The following is a 22,820-nucleotide window of genomic DNA, read 5'->3' as shown; positions in this document are numbered from 1 at the left end:
TGTGGAATCTAAAAAAAAGGGTACAAATGAACTTGTTTACAAAACAGAAGTAGAGTCACAGATGTAGAAAACAAACTTATGGTTACCAGGGAATGGGGATGGGGAGGGATAAATTGGGAGATTGGGATTGACATATACACACTACTATATATAAAACTGATAACTAATAAGAACCTGCTGTATAGCACAGAGAACTCTACTCAATATTCTGTAATGGCCTACATGGGAAAAGAATCTAAAAAAAAAGAGTGGATATAGGTATATGTATAACTGATTCACTGTGCTGTACACCTGAAACTAACACAACATTGTAAATGAACTATACTCCAATAAAAATTAAAAAATGAAAAATAAAATAAAATAAAGGAAAAACTGCCACACATAAAACAAATGGTTGACGAAATATTCTCCTTTCCTTCTGAAGGTTTTGTGATGCAGTCTTTTACTATTAAATGGCCAACTGAAGTGAACAGTCCTAAGACCGTTCTTCCACCACGGATTAAGACTGGGGTGGCAGGTATTGGAGATAACATTCATGTAGCCTTCTGAGCTTTCTGGGCAGACTTGATAACCTTGCCAGCTGCAGCTGCCTTCTTGCCCACTTTTTTTTTTTTTGTCCACTACTTTGATAACACCCACAGCAATCGTCTGTCTCATGTCGCGAATAGCAAAATGACCCAGAGGAGGATAGTCAGAGAGGCTCTCAACACACACGGGCTTGCCAGGAACTATATCAATGATGGCAGCATCACTGGATTTCAAGAATTTGGGCCCACCTTCCAGCTTTTTCCCGGAACGATGATCAATCTTCTTCAGCTCAGAAAACTTGCAAGCAATGTGAGCTGTGTGACAATCCAGCACAGGTGCATATTCAGCACTGAGTTGGCCTGGTTGGTTCAAGATAATCACCTGAGCTGTGAAGCCCACTGATTCCATCAGTGGGTCATTTTTGCTGTCATCAGCCACACTGCCGCGACAAACATCTTTGACAGACACGTTCTTGACACTGAAGCCCATACTGACCCCAGGAAGGGCTTCACTCAAAGCTTCATGGTGCATTTCAATAGATTTCACTTCAGTTTTAACGTTGACTGGAGCAAAGGTGACCACCATGCCCGGTTTGAGAACACCAGTCTCCACTCGACCCACAGGGACAATACCAATACCACCAATTTTGTAGACATACTGGAGGGGCTTGTCAGTTGGACATGCTGGTGGCAGGATGCAATCCAGAGCTTCAAGCAGCATGGTTCCACTGGCATTGTCATTTTTATGGGTGACTTTCTATCCCTTGAACCAAAGCAGGTTAGCACTTGGCTCCAGCATGGTGCCACCATTCCACCCAGAAATTGGCACCAATGCTACTGTGTTGGGGTGGTAGCCAATTTTCTGAATGTAGATGCTGACTTCCTTAACAATTTCCTCTCAGCTCTTCTGGCTATAGAGTGGCTTAGTGGAATCCATTTTGTTAATGCCAGCAATTAGTTCTTTCACACCCAGAGTATAAGCCAGAAGAGCATACTCACGGGTCTGCCCGTTCTTGGAGATACTGGCTTCAAATTCACCAGTGCCAGCAGCATCAATCAGAACAGCACAATCAGCCTGAGATGCACCTGTAATCGTGTCTTTAATAAAGTCTCTGTGTCCTGGGGCATCAATTATGGTCACATAGTACTTGCTGGTCTCGAATTTCCACAGGGAGATATCAATGGTGATAGCATACTCACATTGAGCTTTCAGTTTGTCCAAGATCCAGGCATACTTGAAGGAGCCCTTTCCCATCTCAGCAGCCTCCTTCCTGAACTTTTCGATGGTTCTTTTGTCGATCCCACCATATTTATAGATCAGATGGCCAGTAGTGGTAGACTTGCCCAGATCTACATGTCCACAGTGATGTTGATGTGAGGCTTCTCCTTTCCCATTGTGGCTTAAATTTAGCGGTGGTTTTCATGACACCTGTGTCCTGGTGGCAAACCCATTGCGAAAAAAGCTAAAATCAGATATTAAAATGCTCCAGCAGGGCAAATACAAAGTCTAACCAAGTGGAAATAGGTTTTATGGCAAAATATTTTCATTATTTTCTTGTTTAGTGGCAGAAGCCCAGGGAACATACATGAGTATATTATAAGGGAGTTAAAGGAAGGAGCACAAAATATAATACTGGGTTGGCTGGAATTTATTGATATGGGTACCTGCATCAGAAATTAAGGATTTAATGTATTAGCACCTACAGCTGGAAGTGACACTCACTATTTACTTGGTAAGTTCACTGAAACTTGGACTCCATAGTGGCCTATGTTTAATTAAGTGGAGATACTGGAACTTCCTTGGATAATGTAAGAGGAATCCAAAGTCTTAGGGGTATGGGAATGTTGGAGTAGATTTATCACATTTTGACTTGCATATCCACTCCCCACAAGTATATTCTCCAAGAGAACTTGGGGGGTGTCCCTTTACTAAAGCACTGAAAAATACATTAGTGAGTGGGAGTACTTATATCCTTGAAAAGCTCTATGTTGGCTTTCTTCTGTAGGCAAGGCATGATGGGATGACCCATTTCAGGCAGCAGAAGCCAGATGTCAGTGTTTATCCACCAAAGACAAGGCAGGCACATTTACCATAAAGAGAAGTAGAGATACAGTGGTAATCAGATTATTTTTTGACATTCAGCTAAATGATTATGGTGGTCCCAGGATTAAAATAGATGGGCAGCCTAACAAAGTATTGATCATCTACACATAATATTTAAAAATCTATACATGGTAGCCAAAAATATGACTTTAGTCACCATAGTGGAGAGTTCTGACTTCTCTCACCCAGTTTCCAGAGCTGAGCCTCTTAATTGAAAGGGCAGGCTGGATCCCCTTAAGGAAGGATTCTGCAGCACTACCATAGCATATACTGAAAATCTTCCTCCAAGTCTTCTCCACAAAGACCTTAGGCCATTTTCTAAAATGACTGTGTAATGAGGAAAAAGATTAATATTCAGGTATTTCAGGGACTTCTAAACATTGGCATTAATTGGTGTTAATTTCTGGGGACCCAAATGCATTCCACCAGTTTAAGTGGGGCCTGTATTGGACAGGTGAGAGATGGAGTCTTAACTGGTTTGTGTTTTGCTTTTTTAAATTTATTTATTTATTTTTGGCTGCGTTGGGTCTTCATTGCCGCGCATGGGTTTTCTCTAGTTGTGAGCCGGGGCTACTCTTCCTTGTGGTGCGCAGGCTTCTCGTTGCAGAGCATGGACTCCAGGTGTGCCGGCTTCAGTAGTTGTGGTGCACAGGCTTAGATGCTCCCCGGCATGTGGGATCTTCCTGGACCAGGGATCAAACCCATGTCCCCTGCATTGGCAGGCAGATTCTTAACCACTGCGCCACCAGGGAAGTCCCCTTAACTCAAGTTTGTATCACAGTGGGCAGAGTAGGCCCACAGAACCACTCTGCGGTGATTTCACCAGCTCCTGGATGTATAATTAGAATAGATACCTGGTAACTGGCAGAATTTCCATATTGGTTCTTTGATCCTGGAATAAGGACAATGAAGAGCCAAGTTGAAGCCCTTGGGAACCCCCTCCCACCTCCCCCATACACCAGAAGAGTAAACAAAAATTATTGCTTCCTTGGGATGGCAGAATGGGGGATTATAGAGATTAGTGACACCAATAAAGGTTAAAGGAAGCAGGAGTGATGAAATCTATCTCACGCCAATTTAATTTACCTGTTAGGCCTGTGAAGAAGGCAGATGGATCTTGGAGAATGAGTGTGGGTGATTATAAATTTAATCAGGTGATGCCTCTAATTGCAGCTGCTCTTCCATATGTAGTAACTTTACTGGAGCAAATCAACACAGCCAGTGCCACTTGGTATGCAGCTAGTGATCCAGCAAATGCTTATTTCTCCACACAAATTGGCAAGAAACACCAAAAGCAATTTGCTTTTACTTGGCAGGGCCAACAATATAACTTCACAGTCTTGCCCCATGGCTACATCAATTTTCCTGCTCTCTGCCATAATATAGTCCACAGAGATACTGAGCATCTTCACCTTCCAATCAGCATTAAGTTGGTCCAGTACATTGATGATATTATGCTGATTGGATCCAGGGAACAAAAGGAGCAAGGTCTTTAACTGTCTTCATGAAATATATGCAAAACCAACGGATGGAAGATAAATTCCACTTCTGGTATCAATTTCTACATCAGCCAAGTGCCAGTTATTAGATTATTTTCTCAGCTCCAAATTCACCCTTTTGTACTTTTCTTTCATGCTGGAGCTGGAGTATGAAAACCACATATCTTTGCCTTGCCAGCTGGCTCTGTTAAGCTCTGCTAATTGGGGGCATCAGATGGAGACCACAAGGCTGAGGAAGGACAAGAGACTTGTTCCTTCCTGTCTACCTCACGACTGCTTCCTGTGGTGTTTTGGTTCCAGTGTGCTTCACTCCAGCTATGCTTCTTTAACCTGGTAGCAGCAGCTGAATCCAGTTTGCAGTTTTTCTAAAGTTTTGTAGTTTTCATTGACATCAGCCAGCCAGTGTTCCTGCTGCAGAGGTCTGGGCCCCAGACTGCTGGGTCCCATGGAGCACCCCATCTAAGCTCAGAGATACCAACGGCAGCCAGGCAGTGTCTTCTTCTCAGAGACCTGAGTTTCAGCTCTGTGGGCTCACTCCTCCAAGTCTGTAATTTTTTCCCCTTTAATTCCTTTGTTTAGGTTGTTTTTCAGTCCTAAAGGTAATAACAGTTGCTACCTCTGTCACACCTTAGATTTCTCTTTTCAGTTTTTCAGTCACCTACTTAACTTCATACCTAGTTAACAATTCTTGTTAAATTATCTGTTCAAATAACTGGTGTGAATTTTATCTCCTATCTGGACACTGACTATCAATAAATTAGTATAAGATTATTAAAATTTAAGAAGAATTACAACCAGGTAGAGGCAATACATGACTCAATCATACTCCACTCACTCTTAGCTATTTTATATTCTATCTCTATATATTTCTACTTGTTTTATAATTTGTAACTAGTCATTTCAAATGTAAGGGGTTGGATTATAAAGAATGATTTCCCCCCCCCCCCACATTTTAACAAGCTTAGCTATACAGTCTTTTAAATGACATACTTCATTTGGCCTGTGATCAATCAGTTACAGACGTACTGCAAGATAGTTATCTATTCAGCCCTAGGAGTGGCCTGAAAGGAGTATGGTGGTTGGTGCCTCTACATAATTCACCCCTGGCCAGAAGCAGTTTGACTTAAGGATTCTCAAAGAGTAACCCAAAGAATCAGAGTCTGATGATCCGTCCTAGTGTGCCCCATGGTTCCACAGGAGGCAAACACAATGGAGGACTTGCTTTATTAAAGCAAGTATCCTCTAATAAAGAAGCAAAGCAAAGGAATGTTCTATCTCTAAGACATCACTTTCAGAGGCCAGTTGTGGTGTGTATTGCTGCTCATCATAAACACTGAACCTTGGAGCTGCTGGAGGAGTGCATGCTCCAGGCACTCAAGGAGCAGGACTCAGAGCCTAAGCTGTGGCCAGGAAAGGCAGGGAAGTCTGCCAGATACTCCTCATGGACTCAGCTCTTAATCTCTCTTCATATATATTGAATTCTTCCCTTTGTTTATGGCTGATGTGCCCTTTTAGTTACATCCAAGTTAGCTGCAGAATTATTGCTCTCGTAACACAGTCCTACCCCGCAAATGGGAGTTTTGTCATTATTTTGTAAAATATACTTAATATGAAAAAGTTTGAGTGGATTCTAAATCCAGTCATGCTATCATAAGATATTACCACATTACATTTTCTAGTGGGAAAAAAGTAAGAGCTACTGGAGTCACACATAATTTATACTTGCAAATTTTGAACAGTTGTGAAAATTATTTTAAATTTATCACCTACTTGTATGAACTAAATTCTCATCAATAATGACTACTAATTGATCACTGTTAAACTGTCTTGTTCAGAAATTACACGCAGTCATTTCGGTCATAAACCCCTACATAGAAAATGTCATGTTTATAGAGGCAATCTCGGGTTTTTCATTAAATTTTTGAGACTTTATTTGGAAGCTTATACAAATTCAATATTTAATATCACCCTTAAATACGTTTGTTATTTTTCTCATTATAATTATAAAAAGAAAATAACTTTTTTCACCAAGCCCCATATTGTTGCCTCCAAATCCCCTCTAATTTATCCCAGTGTGCTGAACAATATCATTTCTAAAGATGTCATGATATGAAAAAAGGTTGAGAAGCACTGCTTTAACCTTTAAACCAGGATTCTTAACCTGGGACCCCTTAATGGATTTCAGTGTGTGTGTGAAATATGTAAATGTATCTTTCTGGAGAGATGGCTAACAGTTTTCATCGGGTTCTCAAAGCTTAAGAACCAGCTGATCTCAGAAATTTCAAAAGCTCCCTTATAATTTCACCTTGAAGAAGTGATAATACAAGTTAAGGGTTAAATGAACTCCAATGGCACAAGGAGGCCTCCATTATCACAGGTGGGAAGAAGAAAGGTGCTCTAAATAGAGCTAGGAGAACTTTTCTCTTTGGCTCCCTCTTTTGGGAATCCTGCTCTTGGCCTCTCTCTTCTCGAATTCAGCTAGCATATTATGACACCTCTTCCCTCAGATCACCAGAAGACCAAGTAGGAAGCAGGGTGGAGCCCAGGAAAGAATGGGTATAAATGGTGCAGAGAGCATAGACTGCAAATGCTCACATGTGATCCAGATCAGTTCACGACGTGGCTATACTGGGATCTGTAGGCAAAGCCTGAAATCCAATATCATAAAGCATACGTTTATTTGCCCAGACCTTTTCTGTGTTTCTAAAGCACTTTGTACATATCTAGACTTCTCATATATATATGTGTGTGTGTATGTACTTCTGGGGCCTAGCAGAGGCAACTGAAGCAACAGTACCACTAAACCTTACTGTAATTATTTGATGAGCTTTTTCCTGCTAACAAGCTATGAGGGGTAGATAGACTTTTGTTTTTTAAACAGTGACTAGTGTATAATACACCCTTGGTATTTTCTCAATTAATGGTGAATAAATCAATGAACATGCTCCAACAATTTCCAAATCTTAGTTTCCTTAAAAGGCATATGCCAGGAAGAGATATTTCTCCTGTAAATAAATTAACTTTCTGTTACAAGCCTTATGTGAATTTGGGTACCTTACAATCCCAATTTTGACCAGGATTTTATCACCTCAGATGTGATGAATAATGATGTTCTATACCTACATACAAATGAGACATGTCTTGACCACTAATCTACTTCTCCTACTGTTAAGAAAAGGCATGGAATCATGTATTTTTCATTCTTTTTTTTATTACCTTTCTGCTTGATGCTATTTTCTACACATAGGGTACACTCAGCAAAAGCTCACTGAACTTGGAACAAACTTATGAGAATAATAAAGTTATCTTAATTACATATGGGGCTTTACAGTTGATATTGCACTTTACATTTTTTTTCTCATTTGATCACAGGAATCCTGTGAGTTAGAGCTCCGTTGCAGAAATGAAGAAACTAAAGCTCAAAAAGTTTAAGCCATTTGTTCAAGGTTTTACAGAGCTGGAACTAGAAGCCAGGTCTCTGATTCCTAGGGTAGTGCTCTTTCCCACTGTAGGATTATCTTACACTGTAAGATTATCATCTTCCGAAAGAATTTAAGATTATGTTGCTACATAAAAGTAGATAATCAGTGTTGCTGTCCCTGAGTCAGTAAGAAAATTAACATATAAGTACATTACTAAGACCTATTGATTTGAATAATACTTTTCTCTAGAATGATACTTTGGTTTATAAATCACGTTTCAATTATTTGCCTTCATTCAGCTTTCAGCTATGTATAATTCTTGCCTACGCATATAGCCTCCTGTTTGGTCTCCTAAGCTTTGGTTCAAAGTTCTTACTTCTGAACTTTGTCGTCTCTTTTCCTGTTTACTAAGTAGCTCTGGGAAAAACACAAGTCAGATTGTTTAATCTGTGAACCATACATCTTTGTTTAATTTTGTCTCGCAGGCACTCTTGACCACCACCAGGGGGCAAAAGCCTACCAGCTAGCTTCTCTGCAGTACATTCTACATAGGACTGTACAGTACAGGGACCCTCAGTGTCTGATTCTTGATGGAACCTCCCTGCTAATTATTTCAACCACAGGGCCCCAAGGAGACAACAAAGGCTCAGCACAGAGGGCTCTAGTGGCACTTAACCATAAAGCGGCCAGAAAGAGCTCACGACAGCTCTGTCAGTTTAAAAGAAGCAATAAGATCCAAGAGAGTCTGAGCGATAAGGCGGTGGGTTAATAACTGCAAACTCCTGAATGTGTGTGTTTTACAGCTTTGATATGTATGGTAGTATTTACCAGCACATCCACTCAAATTGAGAAACAGCTTTGTCAACTCTCTTGCCCTGTGTAATCAATCAATGGCATTTGCATAGTGCGATTCCCCCCCCCACCTTCAATCTTGATTTTTCATTACATTCTTGGCTTATGTTCAGCTGATTTATCTTTTAGAAAGCGATTTCTTTAAAATATTTAATCGGCATTCCGCATGTGTCTATGAAATAATGAAATCTAAAGACGAAGGAGAGGAAACCCCTAGGAGCAAATCCTGTTTAGTCAAGAGAACTTCTTGCCAGCAGGAAGCAAGTGGGAGGTAAATAGCAGGTTGGACCCTTCCAACTCCGTGAGCCCAGCTTTCTCGGCCTCCCAGGCTCGCTCGGCCTCTCTGCACCTCACGAATAATGAATGAGTCCTAAGACAGGGGCCAGGATAATAGAGGAAGCACGAGGGTACCATAAAGACTCCCGGGGTATAAAATTACAAATCTTTCTTACTTTCAAAAAGTCTCATCCTAAAACATCGAGTCGGAGACGGAAGGGTGGGAAAGCTCAGAAAAAGCCTCCCCGAGGGCCGGGTCAAAGGGAGGGTCTCTAGCCCAGTAAGCCCCACCCACGCTCAGAGAAAGCGTTTGAAACCCCGCGGCGCCCTTTCCCATCCGGAAACATGTTTGCCTCGGGATTTTTACCTCAGTTTCTTCTCACGAAGGTGGGTTAAGCTGTGCGCCCCACCTCAGAAAATGGTGGTCCCTCAGGAGTGGGGGCTCCAGCGACCCTCAGCTGCGAGACCCCGCCCCCCAACCCACTCCACAGCCCCCGGCGCAGCCAAACTGCGTGATTCCAGAGGCAAGGAGGAAACCCGGGAGGGGGCGGCGGCCCTTGGCGCACGCACCCGGCCGGCTTCCGGCAACTCAAGGGTTACGGCCAGGCGGCGGCGCGCGCCGAGGGGAGAGGCGGTTGCTGACAGGTGGCGCCTGCGCACTGGGAGCGCTCATTGTGCCCCGCAGCTGCCGAATCGCCCGCCCGCCCGCCCGCCAGCCGCCAGTTCAGCGCGTCAGTCTGCGAGAGTCCGGTGGTGGGTGCGGAGCCTGCTGCAGTTCGCGCGGTCTCCTCCTCCTCCTCCTCCTCCTCCCCGCCCCCCTCATCCCCACCCCACACCCCTTGCCTCATCCCGGCTCCGTCACCCTCCCGCCCCCCACACTCAGGACAAGAATGCCCTGCCCGGAACAGCCCAGCAGCGCCTAGATGGCTTTGGTCACAGTCCAGCGGTCGCCTACCCCCAGCACTACCTCCAGCCCCTGCGCCTCGGTGAGTCTTTCCCGGCAGCCGCTCTGCTCGCTTCTGTCACTGCGGCTCCGCTTTGCCTCAGCGGGTCCCGCCGAGCGCCACTGCGCACGCGCCGCGCCGCTTCCCAGGCCTGGGCACTCTGCTGCCGCGACCCCCCCCCACACCCCCATCTTAAAGACGAGCTGCAGGAACTACAGAACGTCGATTTGTGCCCCCATCACTCTGAGCACCTAGCGCCTCACAGTCCTCGCCCCGACCCCCCCTGTGGCATGCCTTCCTCTGGCTTGAGCACTTCCTTTCGGGAATGAGTCATTCTTGCTTTTCACCCTCCCCCTTCCTTTACCCTCTGTTGCTCCGCTGCGGGGAGAGGACCCTGGGACTCCTGCGTTGCCCCATACACACACCCACATCCCCTTACCCGCGCCCATTTCAGGGACCCGTTCCGTATTCGCACGCCCTTCGGGCTCTCCGGGTGTCTTTCTTCACCCTGGTCACTCGCTGTCTTTTTGTGCCCTGTCCGTTGGGCTTCATTGGACGGCTGAACGGTAGTTACTCCTTGGTCTCTCCCCTCCTCCCCTCCTCCAAAGGGTGGCCGTGGTCTCTGCTCTTTGGATCTCTTACCTCTGCGAGGTCCCGAAGCATCTGGCGCTGCTTGATGACCAGTGCCAATTCATTTACATCTCACAGACATTTATGCCTTACACTCATTGCTCATGATCGTTCTTGTTCTTGGGTCGTGTTTGTATGGCTCGTTACTTCAGATGCCTGTGCCAGTGAAGCGTGCTTCCAGAAGGAAAATGCCCAGTAACCAGCCTTTTCCTGCTGGGCCCTTCTTTACCTTCGCCCCACCCCCACTCCTTTACGCTCCATTCTTTTAGCCTTTTTTTTTTCTGAAAATATTTATTTTTTTAAATAAAATATTGTACCAGTGGGGGGAAATGGGATCTTAAAAAAAAAAAACTAGATGTTTTAGAGGGAATAAGTGGAATGAATATATGAGAAATTGGAAAAACCATTTTGAACTTCCTTCAGAACAGTAATTTAAAAAACTGTGTTGGTGGATGTAGTGGTTTCAACTTGCAAAAACGTATTCAGTAAACGCTGTACTACCTTCCACTGTAAAAATTCGGGTTACTCTTCATATGTATATGTTAACTGAGGTGTGTGTGAGTGTTGACGTCTTGAAAGTGTGCTGGTTTGTAATTTCAACGTAGTTTCCTGAATTTCAAAATTTTGTTGTGTAGAGTGGTGGTTTCTTTTTTCCTGAGCTAGCTTTTGCACTTTGTGTGACCAAATTGGCAGCTGTATCCTAATTCTAGAAGTGATTATACTTCAGAGGTTACCTTACTTCGTGTTGTTTCCAGAGAGCAGAACTAGCTAGGATCCTTGGATAGAAAGAAATTCAGGGAGGCAGATTTCCAATCATTCTAAGGAGGAATTTTGTAACAGTGGGGTGGACTGCCTTGCAAAATAGTGAGTGCCCATTGCTGAAAGGTTCAAGCAAAGGCTGGAGGGCCTTTTGCCTAGGAGGTGGTAAAAGGGCTCTTTCCAACTCTGAAGATTATGTGATTTGAGAATAACTGCACTTGAAAGCTAGTAAAATATTTAAGGGTCCTCTGAAGACAAGTATCACAGGAATGGAAATTTAATATACTTTATTCTCATATGTGGTATTTTATGCTAGTTTTTGGAAAGTCACTAACATACCATCAGACCATCTTAATTCACCCCACCAGTAAACCTTTGGAAGAAAGTGGTTACCACGCCAGATTTGGGCTGAGAAAGCAACTGAAGGTTAATTGAGTCATGTAGGCAAACCAGGAACCAGTATTATATTGACATGATTTTCCCTGGGCATTGTTGGAAGCAGTTTATGCTGTAATAATAATATATGTGTATCACGTTATCATACTAATTTTCTTGAGGTGAATGATTAGTAGTACCATATCTACTTGATGTAACTTAATTAGCCAACACTTGGTTATTTTAGAATCTGGAGGTATGTTAATAGGCACTTTTGACATAGGTAATTAAATTGATCATGTGGTAAGCTCAGTTGTTGAGCTAAGTGGCTGATATTTCTACATCTACTTGCTATAGTAACCTGGGTATTTCAGTTTATATGTGGCCCTGGGAGCAAAGGAATCCTGGGACGTGCGTGTGTGTGTGTGTATGTGTGTGTAACAGTCAGCATTGTTAGCATGACTATGACCCAGTTACCTTTCCCTTTAAATTGTTTTCCTATTCCACTTTATCCAGAGCTTTTTCAGTTGAGTTGTCTCATGGTCCTTGTGTTCCAGTATTTGACTGCTGTCGGACTTGAATATATTTGCTGTTGCATCTCTTGCTGCATGAATAAGTTGAGTTGTTTGTTTTAAAAGAGAACAGAAAGAATCTACAGAACCTCAAAAGGAGAGATTTAATTTTGTGAGGCTGGAAATTTAGGGTTTTTTAATTAATCATATTAAGCATTCTGTTACGCTTTTTCACTGTAGGAGGTAAGACATTTTAATACCGTCAGCTCTTCAGTGTTCTTTCATTAGAGATTAAACAAATCTATTGATCATCTACTGGGTGTGAATGACTATTATAGTATCAAGATGTATAAGATATTGACCCTATCTAAGATATTGACCCTATCTATCAGGGTCTATAATCTTGGGAGGGAGGGGGTGAGGGAAGGGACAGGGACTGGAGGAGGAACAAACGTGAGAGTAGAAAAGGAGAGTGAGGGGATGCTACTGTATGTACATGAACAGCCAGTTTGTAAATGGCCATAAGTATTGTCTGAATTCAAATTAAGATAAATTCACTAATGGCAATAGTAGTAATAATAATATGTAACATTTAAGTGCCTTACATGGATTAACTTATTTACTCCTCACAGTATGCCCAAGGGAAATTGCTATTATCCCCATCTTACTGATGAAACTGAGGCAAAGGGCTATTAAGGAATGTACCCAGTGACACTCACCTGTTGAAGATGTAATTGAAACACAGATGTGTCTAACTTTAGAATCTTCCATCTTTTTCCTTCCTGGTAATCAAAGAGAAGTATACATAGTTAGGTGGCTCTTGAACTAGGCCTTGAAGGATAGGTTGAATGTTTATAGGCCGAGATAGAAGCTGGGAAGTAGAGAGTATTCCAGGTGGAAAGAAGCTGTATAAACCAAGACTTAGAGACAGGAATGTACAACGCATATCTGAAGGACTTATTAAATAGACCAGTTTGAAGAAGGATTTGTTTCGAAGAGTAGTAATAGATAAAGGTGGGGAGGCAGCTAGGGCTGCAAAGGGACTGCTGAGCTTAGGAATTTGAACTTGATAGAGAAGGTAATGGAGAGTCCTCAGAGGTTTTTGAGCGGATATGATCACAGTGGTGTTTTAAGAAAACTGATCTAGCAGCTGTGGGCCAGAGGGAGTTGAGAGGTAGGGCATGAGTGGAGCAGGTTAGAGGCTGTTACAGTAGCCCAGGTGTGAGATAATAAAGGCATGAACTGGGAATGTGAAAGAAGAGAAGGAAAAGGACAGATGCAAGGGATTGTGGAGAAGACGCAAAGGACCTGGGATCGGATATAGGGGAGGAGGAATCAGAGATGCCAACTCTTGGAATATATTGTTCTAGATGTTTCTAACTAACTGGGGGCAATTTAAGAATTATCTCTTCTATCTGGTATGAATTTTCTGAATGGATACCTATATTGGTCCAGGGTTATATAAATACAGTGAAATACCATAAAAATCTTTTACTTTTGTAAAAGTGCTTTATGCTTTTCAGAGTGTCTTGTGTTCATGGTCTAATTTAATTCTAGAATAGCCTCATAAGTTACACAGGACAAATACCAAGGTTAAAAGGCTTGCTGAAGATTGCAAAACTGGTTGGTATAAGATCCTGCAGTAGAACTAAGTTCCTTGGCTCCTGGTCCACGGAGTGATAAGAGAGACAGCATATTAGTTTCTGATCCTGAGAACTTGACTGCCAATAGAGAAAAGGAATCAAGACTTGAGATGCAATCAAGAACTCACACTGTCTTTTGAGTTCATTTATATATTGTCTGTTTTGACTTTCTGTCTTGACTGTCTAGAACAGAATCATCCAAGTCTTGTACAAATCATTTTTTGGTGATACCCTTATTTGAAGCCTATTATCTCTTGGTTTACATAGAAATCTTATAAACTTGAATATTTAGTTTCCATGCTCATAGAAGATTACCAGCAGCAAAATAGGAATGGAAAGGGGCAGGTGCTGCTAAAGGCAGGCTCCTTAAAGTTCTGGGAAATAATAGTTGAAAGGTTTTACAGCAAGGGAGGAGGAAGAAAACCTATAAATAGCTGACCCAAGGAAAAAATTTAGCAGTTAGGGACTACTTAATGTCAGGACAAATACCCCTCTAAGACCCAGTACTCCTTCAGAGCAACTATTATATGGTTATAGTGATGACCCCAAATCATCGTAAGAAGGCTTAATCTTGTTTTGTCTTGGTTTAAGCAGTCGGGATTGAGTGAAGTGTATTTTCAGATAGAGATCCATCCAAGTTTCACCAAAGTCTTGATGTTGAGGATATGGGGAGAGGGAAGGGTAAGCTGTGACAAAGTGAGAGAGTGGCATGGACATATATACACTACCAAACGTAAAATAGATGGCTAATGGGAAGCAGCCACATAGCACAGGGAGATCAGCTCGGTGGTTTGTGACCACCTAGAGGGGTGGGATAGGGAGGGTAGGAGGGAGGGAGACGCAAGAAGGAAGAGATATGGGAACATATGTATATGTATAACTGATTCACTTTGTTATAAAGCAGAAACTAACACACCATTGTAAAGCAATTATACTCCAATAAAGATGTTAAAAAAAAGATGCACATTTTAATTAATTGGGCAATTCATATATATATATATATATATATATATATAAACAAATGGGGATGTGGGATTAATAGATATTATTAAATTATATATATTCAGATATGACCACACCTCTCTCCCTAGTCAGAGAAAATAAAGCCATAGCAAATATGAAATTGATTTATATAAAGTATATACTTAAAAGTGACGCTTTTTAATTTTTTTGAAGACAGCTTTAGAAACTTTCTTGAACTGTAGAAATAATACATGCCAGTTGTAAGAAATTTGGAAAATATGGAAAAGCACAGAAAAGAGAATAAAAGATACATGCCATACAGCTGAGCGTGTATTTTTACATAGCTGAAATGCTGCTGTATGTATAATTTTGTATGCTTTTTAAAAGTTTTATATATATCATAGATGTATTGCCAAATCACTTAAATGGCTGCGTTGAGTAGTTATAACTCATTCTAACCATTCCATTATTGGTGAATATCTCGGTTTTTTCCTAACTTTTTTTTCTATTATAAATTACATTGCAGTGACCATCATTGTGCAGTCAAATATTTGACTGCATTTTGGAACATTTATTAAGATTTTAAGAAATACAATTACTGGATCACAGAGTATATACAATTTTAAGATTCCTGTTACATAGTTATACTTCCTAGGACGGTTGTTCCCAGTTAACATTTATTCCAACCAACATAGTGTAAGAATGCTCATTTCTCTTAGCCTTATTAACACTTAGCCTTACTCTCATTTTATTGTTAATCATTGGTAATTTTTGAGGATAAACAGTAGTACCTAGTTGGCTTGATATGCATTTTATTATTAGACAAGTTGAATATTTTTTAGATGTTTATTAGGCATTTTTGTTAACTTTTTAAAAAGATAGTTTTATTGAAGTATAGACTATAGGCCCTAAAATAAACCTGTTTTAAAAAGTGTGCAATTCAGTGATTTTTTTTTTTTTTTTTTTTTTTTGCGGTACGCGGGCCTCTCACTGTTGGGGCCTCTTCCGTAGTGGATAGTGGAGTACAGACTCCGGACGCGCAGGCTCAGCGGCCATGGCTTACGGGCCCAGCCGCTCCGCGGCATGTGGGATCTTCCCGGACCGGGGCACGAACCCGTGTCCCCTGCCTCGGCAGGCGGGCTCTCAACCACTGCGCCACCAGGGAAGCCCCAATTCAGTGATTTTTTTTATAAACCTACAGAGTTGTTCCACCAGCACTATAATCCTGTATTTCTATTTTATGAGCTATGTATTCTTTTCAGTCTGTGTATTCTCTTGATACGTTATGAATATTACCTCTTTATTTATTAAAACTGTTTGCTTTTTAATTGTTTGTATTGCCCTTAGAATAAAGTCTACACTCCAGAGTTTTGCTAGCAAGACTTTTACTAAGGCTTTTACTTGCTTACCTCTTCAGCCTTGTCTCTTCCCAAGTCCCTGCCTTGCACACTGCTCAAGTCACGCTGACATGCCATGCTCCCTTTGATCTCTAGGCTTTTGCACATGCTGTTCCCTTTTCCTGGAAACCTTCCCTTCATCTCTTTACCTGACTAATTCCTGCTCATCCTTCAGGTCTCAGCTTAAATGTCACTTCTTCTGGGAAGCTTCCCTGACTCCACTCCCAGACTATGGTAGGTGCTCCTTCTGTGCGCAACATAGCACCCTATACTTACCCGTCGTGGCTCTTATCTCTTTATTGTACTTGACTGTTTGATTGCTTATCTCTCCAACTAACCTTTAAGCCAGGGACTGGGTCTACTTACATATTTTTGTATCACCAGGGTCAAAAATATTGGACTGTGGATCAATGGATGGATCGATGGATATAGTCATATTTAGCAATTTTTTCCATTTTGAGTTCTTCCATTGTTTTTAAGCACTGATTTGTTTCTAGAAGCCCAAAGAATACGACCACCCTTAAGACTTTTTTTTTAATTAATTAATTAATTTATTTATTGGCTGCATTGGGTCTTTGTGGCTGTGCGTGAGCTTTCTCTAGTTGGGGCGAGCGGGGGCCACTCTTTGTTGTGGGCTTCTCATTGCGGTGGTTTCTCTGTTGCGGAGCACGGGCCCTAGAGCGCCTGGGCTTCAGTAGTTGTGGCGCATGGGCTCAGTAGTTGCGGCTCGCAGGCTCTAGAGCACAGGCTCAGTAGTCGTGGCGCATGGGCTTAGTTGCTCCGCGGCATGTGGAATCTTCCCGGACCAGGGCTTGAACCCGTGTCCCTTGCATTGGCAGGCGGATTCTTAACCCCTGCTCCACCAGGGAAGTCCCTACCCTTAAGACTTTTGATAAATATTGCTAAATTGTCCTCCATAAAAGTTGAATCAAATTTTGTTGATGAGCTATGTATAAAAATGTCTGCTTCATTGTACCCTCATCAGCCCTGAATATCGTCATCATTTGTTTTCTTTATCATTTTAAGAGCTCTTGTTTACTGAACATTTACTGTGTGCCAAACACTGTGCTAAGTACCTTACGTTCATTATATTGTTTAATTTTTACATCACTCCTGTGGTTTAGGTATTATTGTCTCTAATTTACAAAGAAAATTGAGGCTCAAGGAAGTAAAATGAATTGCCCAAGATTATAGGTCTGGTGTCTGACCCCAGAACTCTCTTCAACACTAGTATTTTATTATTGTTTTGAGTTGCCTTTTTTTTTTAAGTCAGAGGTTAAACATTTTTCAAATACTTACCATTATTTATTTTATAGTCCCTGTCTTTTAAGTCATTCATGTGATTAGCCCAGCTTTCTTCGTGGAGTTATTTTTGCCATATTGATTTGTAAATATTCTTTGTATACTTATAATATTAACGTTTTTCTGTTATGTTACACATTTTGCCTTGGTTTTCCTTTGCCATTCTGTTCTATTTGTTTTTTATTCATTTTGATGTACAGACATTAAAAAATTTTAATGCTGTCATCTCAAAGTCTGTGTATGTGTGTTTCCATTGTTTTTCTACTTAGTTCAATTTTCCATCAATAGAGTAGAGAAATATTCACTGATATTTTCTTAAATTGTTTTATAGATTATTTTTATACTTAATTTTACTGCATGGTGTGAGATAAATATTAAATTAATTTTGTTCCAAATAGTTAACTTGTCCCAGTTCATTTTATGAAACAATCACTCCTTTTTTCTAATTCCACCTCTGGGAAGTACTACATTAGGGTATAAGCTAGAGTGTGTTCCAGTGAAGTTCCATTGCTCTTCCCACAGGATTTTAGTTAGGTTAGCACATATTATTTAGTATTCATTAAATTGTGTGGACAGGGACTTCCCCGGTGGTGCAGTGGTTAGGAGTATGCCTGCCAGCCCAGGGGACGCGGGTTCGATCCCTGGTCCGGGAAGATCCCACATGCTGTGAAGCAACTAAGCCCATGCGCCGTAACTACTGAGCCTGTGCTCTAGAGCCTGCGAGCCACAACTACTGAAGCCCGTGCACCTAGAGCCCATGCTCCGCAACGAGAGAAGCCACCGCAGTGCAAAGCCCGCATACCGCAATGAAGAGTAGGCCCCGCTCACTGCAACTAGAGAAAGCCTGTGCACAGCAACGAAGACCCAATGAAGCCAAAAATAAATAAGTCAATTTATAAAAAAAAAAAGTTGTGTGGACAGAAAATAAACTTAAACTAGCTTAGATTTTAAAATTTGACTGGTATCTGGAAAGTCCAGAGGAAGAGCAGTTCTTTGGTACTTAAAATGTGTCTTCAAGTCTCTTGTCCTTTCTATCTGGCTTTAGTGAGAGGGAGCAGATTCTAGATTATGCCCTGTCTGAAAAAGGCACCATGCAGAGCCCACACTACCTTTCTGTGTATCACCATTGCATATCGTTCCAGGTTCCAGCAGCTTAGAGCTTTGCAGTTTTTCCATTAAATGCCTGCTGTCATGTTGGCTACACAGTGCCTAGCCCATAGTAGGCATTCTCATGTCCATGTGTTTGATTTATTTGTTCATTCATTCAAGAAACCTAGCTGTAGTAGGGAAACTATTTTAAAAAAAAAACCAAGCAGTTTGATTATTGATACGACTCTACCCAATTTGAAATATGCCAGAGGTCAGGTGTACATGGGAGGTGAGACCTAAGGAATCTTGTTAATCAGCAAATAGGTACTGAGTACTGTTTTGTGCAGGTAATGCAATCCATTTTCTTACTCTGGTTCTCAGCACCGTGTCTTTTTCAGATACATTTACAAACTGCCCTGCATTTTCTTGTGCAGCTGAGCAGTATAGCTGCTATTCACAGTGCCCCTCATTTTCCTGTTTGTCAAGAGAAAGTCAGGTGAGGTGATCTTGGCTCTGAAATGTAATGAAAGTCCCATGGTTCCCTTGATTTTCTGAAAGTGAAATAATTTCACTTACTTGGTGGGAGAGGATATGCTTAGAAAGAAATGGGCAGAAGTAATGTACTGTGTTACAGCCTAGATTTTTTGGAGCTGTTTGATTCATTTTTTTTTAAAAGGTAATTTAGCACCTTTTTGTATCCTGTGCTATACTTGATTCTGAAGGTATCTATTTCTTTACTTATTCATGCCAGGATTGGGGATCCAGCAGCCAGTTAGTCCCTGGCCTCAGGAAGCTTAGAGTATAGTGGAAAGATTGGTATTAAATAAGTAATTATATTACAATGTAGTAATCACAATTGATGTATAAGCCTTGAGGAAGAGAGGGAAGGCCAGCAAGGACTACTGAGTTGAGCCTTAACGAGTGAGTGGAGTTGACCAGCAATTAGAGGGTGAGTAGCAGGAGGGACGCAGGCATTTCTAAGCATGAACTTAAGGCACAGGGCCAGAAATGGCACGTGTGTGCTGGAAGCCACAAGCAGTACAGTGTTGATGCTGTGTAAAGTGCAGAAAATGGGGCTGAAGAAGCAAAGATAACTTCTTTTGAACTGTAACACATGTGCCCTTACTTTGGCTTTCCTTTAAAGTGAATTTGTTAAAATTTGTGATATGAGCAAGAAACCTTAAAGTATAACTGCATAGCTACCATTTTTCAAGTGTTTGCTGTGCTGTAGACACTGGATTCAGCACTAACAAGCATCACAACAATGATTTGAAGAAGTACTATAATTGTTCCCATTTTACAGATGAAGAAACTGATTTTTCAGATAGGTGTCTAGACTCCCCCAGCTAGGAGTGGCAAAGCCGGGATTTAAACTTTGGTTGTCACACTCAGAGACCAACTACTAGGTGCTGTTTGATTTCTTCTTCTTCTTCTTCTTTTTTTTTTTTTTTGGACCATTTCGCTTCCTGTTTGTCCTCCTTTAGTTTAAGTCACTGCAATTTGAGTCATTTTGCTGCTTATGCCTTGGTACTTGATAAACTCAGTTCAGCAGAAGTTTGTTGAGAACCTTCTCAAGCACTATGGGATGATATAAGGCATTATCCTTGCCTTAGAATTTAAAAGTCTAGTAGGGGAAGGCAGCTATAAGCTAAGCATGAATTAAAACAAAACAAAACAAAGCAAACCCTAGTATGGTGAGGGCAATAGGAGAGGCACAAACCAAGTATGAACATGGGAAGAAGATACCGATTCTGTAGGGCATGCTGGACAGGGAATGTTTAACAGATCAATTGGAAAAGTTGGAGGAGCAAAAGATTTTTGCAGCTAAGAAAATGAAAGATACGTTTATTACTTCTAAATATTTATCTCTTTCAGTTCCATTTACAATTAGAAGCCAGTTTTCTCTACAGGGTGATTATTGTAAGATACTGTTCTCTAAGGCATGGTAACCAGATACTGAAGCTTCTATCTTTGCAAAATGTGTGTTTGTAGATATTACCTTGCCCCTTGCCTGTTCTTCCTCTCCCACCTCTATACCTTCCCCCACTTAAAGAAAAACAACAACCTCTTTTTTACTGCTTCATATAGGTGAATGTATGAAATTATATTTATTGAACTTTAAGGGAAGACATTTCTGTGCAAGTTAATTATTAGAGCAATGATTTTCCACTTGTTGCTTCAGACAGTTTTATAAAAAGAGCAACAATTTGGGAGAGCCCTTTTTTCATATTTACGATATTTAGCACATCTCAGGCAGGAATTAAAGTAAACCACAGGTTAGCAACTCATAACACATTATCTTAGTCTATTAGGGAAGCTCATTGATTCTTTGGAGTTTAAGAAAGTGATTGTGGTTTAGAATAAAAATAGTATTTGCCAATGATTCTAGTATAAATCACATGGGAGTGGGGAAATCCCTAAAAGTATTTTCATTTCTCTCTTCTTAGCCCTTCAGAAATGCCTGTAGCAACATGAAGCAGTCTAGCATAGTGGTAAAGAGTGTAAGGTCTGGAAACAGCCTGCCTGGATCTGAACCCTGCCTTTACAACTTACTAGACTTAGACAACTCACTTAACTGTTCTATGCTTCAATTTGCCCATCTGTAAAATAGGGGTAATAATAGTACTTCTTTCACAGAAATAAGCATTAAATGAGAGAATGCCTTAGCATCATGCCTGGTACCAAATAAGCATGCACTTATGAAGTATTAGTCATTTTTATAATGATGGTGATTTAGAGTTGCTGTTTGGTTATTAAGCAATTTTTCGTTATAACACAAATTTGGTGGGGAGGGTATTTGTTTTATGGCAGTATAATTCAAATGAATAGCCTATTTCAAGGGTTAGTTTCTCTTTACCTTTTTTCTTTCTTTTGTATTTTTTAACTCAATAATAGCTATATTTTAAAAATTGGGGAATCTCAGCTCTAGATGCCAATCTCCATGACAAAGTATGTTGTGTTTGATTTTGTAATGACCCTAGAGCACCATACAGGATAATAATGTAACTGTAATCTTTAAAAAATTTTTTCACTTGAGAGCTTATCAGTTTTCTAGGCCATGCTTAGCAGCATTTTTTTAAAAATTTATTTATTTTATTTTTGGCTGCACTGGGTCTACGTTGCTGCGCATGGGCTTTCTCTAGTAGCGGTGAGCAGGGCTACTCTTCGTTGTGGTGCACGGGCTTCTCACTGCGGTGGCTTCTTGTTGCAGAGCACGGGCTCTAGGCGTGCGGGCTTCAGTAGTTGTGGCACACGGGCTCAGTAGTTGTGGATCGCAGGCTCTAGAGCACAGGCTCAGTAGTTGTGGCGCACGGGCTTAGTTGCTCCGCGGCATGTGGGATCTTCCCAGACCAGGGCTCAAACCCGTGTCCCCTGCATTGGCAGGCGGATTCTTAACCACTGTGCCACCAGGCAAGTCCAGCAGCATATTCATCTGTTGAATGTTTGGCTATATGGTAGCCACTGTAAGTGGCCACCTTAGTTTGTATCATAGACTGAATATGTTGGTGTTTTTAATGATCGAGGTTATGAATCATGTAGCAAAATAAAACAGAAATTGACAGATTTTTTTAACATCTTTATTGGAGTATAATTGCTTTACAATGGTGTGTTAGTTTCTGCTGTATAACAAAGTGAATCAGTTATGCATATACATATATCCCCATATCTCCTCCCTCTTGCATCTCCCTCCCTCCCCCCCTCCCTATCCCACCCCTCTAGGTGGTCACAAAACACCAAGCTGATCTCCCTGTGCTATGTGGCTGCTTCCCACTAGCTATCTATTTTACATTTGGTAGTATATATATGTCCATGCCACTCTCACTTTGTCCCAGCTTACCCTTCCCCCTCCTCGTTTCCTCAAGTCCATTCTCTAGTAGGTCTGCATCTTTATTCCCGTCTTGTCCCTAGGTTCTTCATGACCATTTTTTGTTGTTGTTTTTAGATTCCAAATATATGTGTTAGCATACGGTATTTGTTTTTCTCTTTCTGACTTACTTCACCCTGTATGACAGACTCTAGGTCCGTCCACCTCACTACAAATAACTCAATTTCGTTTCTTTTTATGGCTAATATTCCATTGTATGTATGTGCCACATCTTCTTTATCCATTCATCTGTTGATGGACACTTAGGTTGCTTCCATGTCCTGGCTATTGTAAATAGATATTTTTAAAATATGGAGACTCTGAGGACACTGAATGTATTTATGGGTTTAAATATATCTTTGTATAAGGAAACAATAGGTGAGAAGAATGATCTGTCTAATCCAGCTATACCAAGCAGTTGGCAGTAGAAATTGAATGCAGCTTTTTGAAGATGCATTTCTAAAGCAAATGGATGAACTCATGTATGATATAACAAGAGAGCTTTGGTTCAGACTTTGGTCGCACTTTGATTACAGTTTTTATTATTGAACCTGTCAGAAAATAGAAACAACCTATTTCTTCTTAGAGAGAGTACTGAAAAAAATTGCATTAAGATTTCTATAAGCACAATATTTTGATTTGCCTTTCTGATCTGTCTATA

General features: G+C 41.1%; 2 protein-coding genes and 1 pseudogene across 4 annotated transcripts in view; 1 reads left to right on the top strand and 2 right to left on the bottom strand.

Annotated features, from left to right (window-relative positions):
- The window catches only part of EFCAB5 (EF-hand calcium binding domain 5), a gene marked incomplete at its 3' end in the record, with an annotated part of 113,548 nt that extends 103,718 nt beyond the window's left edge, over positions 1 to 9,830 (bottom strand). Inside the window, 1 exon segment of the mRNA XM_082861027.1 lies at positions 9,636 to 9,830. Coding sequence (XP_082717153.1) covers positions 9,636 to 9,815 — 180 coding nt within the window. The 5' untranslated portion in view covers positions 9,816 to 9,830.
- LOC309975653 (elongation factor 1-alpha 1-like) lies at positions 99 to 1,922 on the bottom strand (annotated as a pseudogene). Its single transcript has one exon. The product of its transcript is annotated as an elongation factor 1-alpha 1-like (transcript).
- SSH2 (slingshot protein phosphatase 2) overlaps positions 9,524 to 22,820 on the top strand; it is a 242,815-nt gene continuing 229,518 nt past the window's right edge. For both annotated transcript variants that reach the window (XM_082861024.1, XM_082861023.1), the window contains exon 1: positions 9,524 to 9,666. In XM_082861024.1, coding sequence (XP_082717150.1) covers positions 9,604 to 9,666 — 63 coding nt within the window. In that variant the 5' untranslated portion in view covers positions 9,524 to 9,603. The remainder of the gene's footprint in view (positions 9,667 to 22,820) is intronic.

Source organism: Leucopleurus acutus, assembly GCF_964270905.1.
Source record: "Leucopleurus acutus genome assembly, chromosome: 19".
NCBI lineage: Eukaryota > Metazoa > Chordata > Mammalia > Artiodactyla > Delphinidae > Leucopleurus > Leucopleurus acutus.
Note: the sequence above shows the minus strand (reverse complement) of the source record. Positions and strands in the feature narration are given on the sequence as shown.